This window comes from Antrostomus carolinensis, unplaced genomic scaffold (assembly GCF_000700745.2).
Source record: "Antrostomus carolinensis isolate BGI_N321 unplaced genomic scaffold, ASM70074v2 scaffold11188, whole genome shotgun sequence".
Classification (NCBI taxonomy): domain Eukaryota; kingdom Metazoa; phylum Chordata; class Aves; order Caprimulgiformes; family Caprimulgidae; genus Antrostomus; species Antrostomus carolinensis.
In genome coordinates, this window is record NW_010330912.1 from 6,735 (window position 1) to 13,080 (window position 6,346).

General features: G+C 36.2%; 1 protein-coding gene across 1 annotated transcript in view; it reads left to right on the forward strand.

The window, feature by feature from the left end:
* CCDC66 (coiled-coil domain containing 66) overlaps positions 1-6,346 on the forward strand; it is a 19,021-nt gene that overhangs the window by 5,660 nt on the left and 7,015 nt on the right. The window contains exons 6-12 of the mRNA XM_010173062.1: positions 282-406; positions 1,056-1,232; positions 2,118-2,249; positions 4,279-4,532; positions 4,892-4,976; positions 5,251-5,412; positions 5,934-6,081. Coding sequence (XP_010171364.1) covers positions 282-406; positions 1,056-1,232; positions 2,118-2,249; positions 4,279-4,532; positions 4,892-4,976; positions 5,251-5,412; positions 5,934-6,081 — 1,083 coding nt within the window. The remainder of the gene's footprint in view (positions 1-281; positions 407-1,055; positions 1,233-2,117; positions 2,250-4,278; positions 4,533-4,891; positions 4,977-5,250; positions 5,413-5,933; positions 6,082-6,346) is intronic.

Here is a 6,346-nt window from a genome sequence, read left to right on the forward strand (position 1 = left end):
TCTTTCCCTGGGACATTGTTAAGCCTTCAGTGTCTTGTACTCTTCTCAGAGAGATTCCCCAATTACCTCTACCTCTCTGGGCAGAGACTTGGCCACCATCCTCTTAAGAGCAAAGTCATGTTCAGACTGATTGGCCAGACAATGGTGACTTACTCTTGTAGTTCATTTTACAATCAGAAGTACAGGGTAGACTTGCTGCTTTAAAAAAAAAAGAAAAAGAAAAACCTGCTACAAATCTGTATGAGGAACAAACAAACTTACTAGAGTTTCTTTTTTTGAAGATGCACAGGTAGCACTGAAGAAGAAGCTGAAAGAAAGTTTGGAGGGAGAGGTGGGTTATTCCTGTGCAAAACCTGGCAATAATAAAGCTCATAAAGAGAGAGTGGAAACAGCTGACCCAGATAAGGTAAGGCTTTCAGTGAACACAAAAGAACACAGTGTCCACAGCACTGTTCCAGAACTGTTCAACTTACAATTCATACAAGATTTTCTTTTCTGTATGAATCCAGTGTCGGTGGTTACTTTAAGCTCCTTCATGGCATGAATTGCTATAATTCCCATTTGTAGCTTCACAAATTAAGATCTTTGTAGCATGAACAATGCATTCCTGTCCTTCCATGCTTATTCCTAACTAAAAGGTATAAATCTTTTCCAGTTCTGTTTCATTTTTACTCTTAACCTGCCTTTTAAAAAGTCAGCTGTCACTTTGAAAATGCTGTGTTAGATAAATATATTATGGTCAGATGAGACTGGTTCTCCAGTGAAACTGTTAAACACAAGTTAGGGTTGTAAATTGCCTTTTTTGTGGCATATTCATCATTCCTAGAGAAGTTACCACTCTGCCTCATAACAATTTGTTTCAATCTACATAATTAAGGAATACTGGATATGTGATGCTCAGTTACAAGTTCTGGCTGAAGTTTTAAGGAATAGCAGCTTCTATAAGTATAATTTACTTGTTTTTGTTTATTATATGTTAAAGGCTATTTAATACAAACAAAACAGATGAGCTAAATAAATCAAGTCTTAAACAACAGTGGTCACTTCATTTGCAGACAATGTTTCCAGCTGACTCAATTATTACCACTGAGGAAACCTGTGTCTATACAACTGCTTTCACCACAGAGGCTAATCAAGTTCCACTGAATGTTTCAAGTGCTCCAGCTGGGCAGTCTTGTGATTTCAGTTCTTCTGACTTGTCAGCTGTCAATTGCACAGCCTTTGTTTTAGGGGTAAGATTTTAAGTTACATGCAGTTTTTTTTACTTATTTATTGACAACAGATGTATATCTTCAGTAGTTCTTTTAAACCAGAATTCAGTACCCCTTTTTGCTCTATCTAGAGAATTGTGTCTGAAATAATGTTTATCAAAATACTGATGCTTTGAAGACTGGGCATTTTCAAGGCTGATAGGAGGAACAGTACTAGAGGTGTGAGCTGAAGTGTTATTTAGATTTTAAGTATACATTTGAGGAACAGTACTAGAGGTGTGCCTGAAGTGTTATTTAGATTTTAAGTATACATTAAAGAAATAGAGAAGTGGGAACCTATCAGAAATAGACAACTTAAAAATACAGAAGGTTCAAAAAGTAGGTTTTGAGTTATTGCTAGCAGGCACTGATTGAAGAATGGCTTTTGTCAGATAGCACTGAAAGTTCTCAGTGCCTCTGGAGTTCGTTAAATAATACAGATATTTATTAAGAAGCAGGAATAGAAGATGGTATCTAGAATTGTTTGAGACAGATCACTACTAATTAGATCATGGTGCTGAATCTGCCTGGAACACAGACTGAGCAGTGAACCATATGAAGAAGGAAGGGATTTTTATTCATGATACCTGTAAGTAAGGTTTTTCGGAGTGAGAAGCTGACACTTCAAGTTAGAATAGTATTCAAAGACTGGCTTATTTAGCATCTTTCTAACAACTGAAGCATTTTTATAGAGCAGTCAGACTTTTGCTACAGTTACAAACTTACATTCAGGTTTTTTGTGCAAGAGAACAGCCCAGTTACGCCTAGCAACTGAAGGCAAAGTTTTCTGCCAGGTCTTTATTATGGGGCTAGCCAAGGTACTGAATTTTGTGTACAAGGAAGAGAATAGTGCTTATCTTATTTCAGGAAGCTGTGCCACAGGAACGACCTTTTAGTGCTTTGAAGCATGAGCAACAGAAGAAGTGGCTTGAAGAGCTGGACAAACAGAAGGAAGAAGCTAAGCTACGAAAAACAGAAGAAAAACTTAATTTATCAAAGGTATCTGTGGTTTAGAGGGGGTTTTTTGGAATAAGAGAAGTTTTTCTTTTTAAGAAATAAGAGATGAAATCATAGACCTAATGACACAATGACAAAGATGTAAGTGCCTGCAGCACATCCAGGTTTTCACCACAAGTCCATAGGACAGTCTAATTGAACATTCAGGCAGTAGCTGTTCCAGTATTTTGGTGGCAGAGAACAGACTACCATGTATCTGGTGTGACGTGTTTGCTGCAGAGATGAAAACAGTGATACTACTATACTTTATTCCTCTCCCACCATTGAGTGAAAGCACTAGGGTTTGGAAGGTGGTCGAGACGCTGGCCAGACACTTTGTAAAAAGGCATTTCCTGTAGATGATGGAAGGAGATGTGAAAAGAGAAGGAACGTTCTGGACTACTGCAGTGTGTCCCAGTGGTGTTCAAATACTGTTTCTAGACATATTATTTTGATATGCACGTACACTCTTACGAAACTTTTTTAAACACTTGTACTCCAAAAAGTATTGAAGAAAATAGCCTTACCTTGTTTACCCTTTGGTTTTTCCAGGGTGTTGAATGTAGGTCTCTCATTCTGGATTTAGAAGGAAACTGTGGTCAATATAATGGCTTTGCAGGTGGAATACCTGAAGAGACTTTCAATACTGTCGCTATTGGAAGATTGGGTCAATATATCTTTTACCCCAGATGTTCTTCATATAGAAGCTGACTTCTTTCCTTTACATGTTACAATTTCTACTATATTAGTAGTTTTAAGGTCATTGGAATACTCTGCATTCTGATACAGCCAGATACTGACACACTCTTCCAAAGACTGACTGTCTTTTGAAGTGAAGAAACATGCAGTGAGGTTGTACTATTACTAGAATCCAGATTTCCAAATTACTGTACCCAGCTTTAATCCCAGGATTCTATCTTTCACCGTGCATGAGATATATTCACATCATGAGATGTTCTGTATTATTAGTGAACGAGAATCTTGGTTAGCAAAACTTGATTTATAAAAATATTAATTGTCTGTGGCCTTCTGGATTTAAAAGGCTACAGTTTTTACTCTCAACTGAAGCATTTACACAATTCCTAAACAGAAATTCTTCATTTTAATTTAATTTCACAGTTTGTAGTACTAGAAGAGAGCTTTCCTACCCACCCTCCAAAAAAACTTGTTGTTGCCAAGGTTGGTCACATACCTACACACAACATAAGTCATTTAATTTCCTGAGTTGTTGAAGGAATCAAATTTCCTTTGCAAACTGAGCTTTGTATCTGTGAAGGGAACACAGCTGTGAAAGGATTGTTCATTAGCTGCCTTGATTTTTAATTTGATAGGTATGCTTTGGGAAGGTGGTTGCAGTCACCAGTGAGTAACCTAACAGTAATCTCACTTCCAGCTTCTTTTTGAAAGAAGGTTTATTTTATAATGGGCCTGTCTAGCTGAAAATAGGAAGTTAGAGATTAATATCTCTGCTCAAAGCACATTAATTCTGCTACCATCCAGATGAAAATGGAGGGGGTAAATGCCAAATCCAGGACAGTGTAAAAGATGCCACTTGTTCATGTTACTAGCAAGAGAATATGTATACAACAGGAGGAGAGTATGGCAGAGTGGACAGGGTACCGACTTCTCAATCAAGCAGTTCCCAGAACTATTGGAAAAATTATGGGATGGAATAGTAATATAAATTCAAAAAGCAGTACCAAAAGACCTGACTCTACATTAACTTTCTTATTTTTCAATTTTTTTTTCCACTGTCTAATTTTTTGGGTTTTTTTTTCCTGAAAATATAGTAGCAATACGTTTTTGCTGACCATGTTTATGGATCAGCAGTATAACTGCTGATCTGACTTGCATTTTAAGCAACAGAGACACTTCTGTTTTCCCGTTTAGGGAATTAACTACTGTCTGCATTGTAACAGTGTTTTCCTGTTTTACAAAATGTGTATTGTCGGTTTTGTTCACTGAACTTCACAGAAACTGTGTAACTGAGCATGTTTCCTTTTTTTTTTTTTGTTGCTTCATGTTTATTTAGGCTGAAGAGCACGACAGATGGGCAATGCATTTTGATTCTTTAAAGAACCACCTTAATGCTAATGCACAACACCCCTTAAATGGAACGTACAAAAAGCAGCCTGAGAGCCTTTGCCTGTCACCTGACCCTAAGGAGGTGACTGCTTTTAGTCACCCTTTTTCACCTGCAGCTTTAGGCAACCTCATGCCCTCAAAGGTGGGAAGTGCAGAAAAAGCTGCCAAAAGCAGTGCTTTGGAACACAGTCAGAAAGTCAGGTGAGTGAGCTTTGTGAGGATATTCATCTTCCCAGCCAGTACATTTCCCTGATACCTCATCAGAAATTAAAAAAAAAAATTGGAGAAGATTCTTTAAACCCGATCTTTGGATCTTATTCATTTGGCTTTTGCTTTTTTCAGAAATCCCTGTTTCACTTTTGAAAGACACAAGCGCTACCATTGTTCATTAATAAAATTTATTGCAAATAACCTTACTTCATTCCTGAATTTCATAACTGTAAATTAAATCAATGGGATAACCTTAGTATATTACTTGAAATCTATCCGATTCTAATTAAGAAAGGCTTTAGGATTATTTTTGTATGATTAAAAATACTTACATGTTTCTCTGCTCATAGTTTCCTCCGTTCAATGACAGCTCTCCTGGACCCTGCACAGATTGAAGAGAGAGACAGGCGGCGGCAGAAACAGTTGGAACATCAGGTATATTTCTGTTTTACTAACACTGCTTTAATGAGAAGAAAGGATGAAAGGTAGTGTTGCCACATGAATAAAGCATGAGATTTAATACCAGAAATCAGTGAGGTACTTGACTTAATTAAATTAAAAGAAACAAAAGTGTTTGAAATGAATTGTCTTGATTTTTTTATTTGTCCAAAATCCAATTATTATACATGTATATGGAAGTATATTAACATGTAGCTTATAATACCTTTAATGTTATATCTTAATTTTCCTTTTTTTCTGATATTACTAGAAAGCAATAATGGCTCAGGTAGAAGAAAAACGGAAGAAGAAACAACTGGAGGAAGAGCAGAGAAAATGGGAAGAACAAGAGGAAGAACAGCGCCTAGCACGAGAAAAAGAACAAATGCAGAAAGAGTTTGAAGAAGATAGGCTGAAACAAAAACAAAAGGAGGTGGGTTTTCGCATTTTCTTTAGTGCACAGTCTGTAATAATACTGAGTTTGAGGACAATAGTTCTTGTTCTTCACCTGCAAAATGATGCTGCCTTATCATTTTGAAAATTAAAACTATCTGAAATTTAGACATTTGAAACCAAAATCTGTTTCTGTTCCTCAGTTAATGAACGTAGAACACCAGATGAGTTTAAAGGCGGTTTCTTTTTTTTGGACAAGGGCCTTTTCAGGAAGAGAAATGCATAAGAACTGGCAAAAATATCCAAATTACTTTGAGGATATAGATTCTCAATCTTTTTTAATGCTAGGATTGAACATCTTTCATTAGCACAGCAGAGGTTCTGAATTTATGATTATAAAAGTTAAATATTACATATTACATCTACTTAACTAGTTTTGGTTTTGTTTTAAAAAGAAAAGGCTTTACTCAAGAATATATGTAAACCTTGAGGATTATATGGAGATTAAATAATCCTATTAATTTTTTAAATAAATGATCACATATATTTACTTTTTTAAAGGAACTCGTGACTCTTAAAACAAATGAGCTTTATCAGACAATGCAGAAAGCTCAAAAATTAGCACAGAGATTAAAACAAGAGCAGCGCATTCAAGACTTGGCTCAGAAGGGACATGACATTTCAAAACTTCAGAAGAATCTTGGTGGTGGCAAGTACAAGTCTTTTCATATTCAGTTTGTCTGTTCCTTTGGTGTTTGCCTGCAAGTTGTTGGCGGTTTTTGTTTTGTTTTGGTTCCCCCCCCCCGCATTTGGATCAGAATTTATTCCTTTGCTTCACTAACCAAATTTCAGCCTATTTAAAGAGCCTTCCAAACAAGTATCAGTATTAACGAATACAGAGAACACTGTATTTTAGTAAGCTTCAAATACTATATTACAAAAAGGAAGAAATACAAAGATATTATCAGGAATGT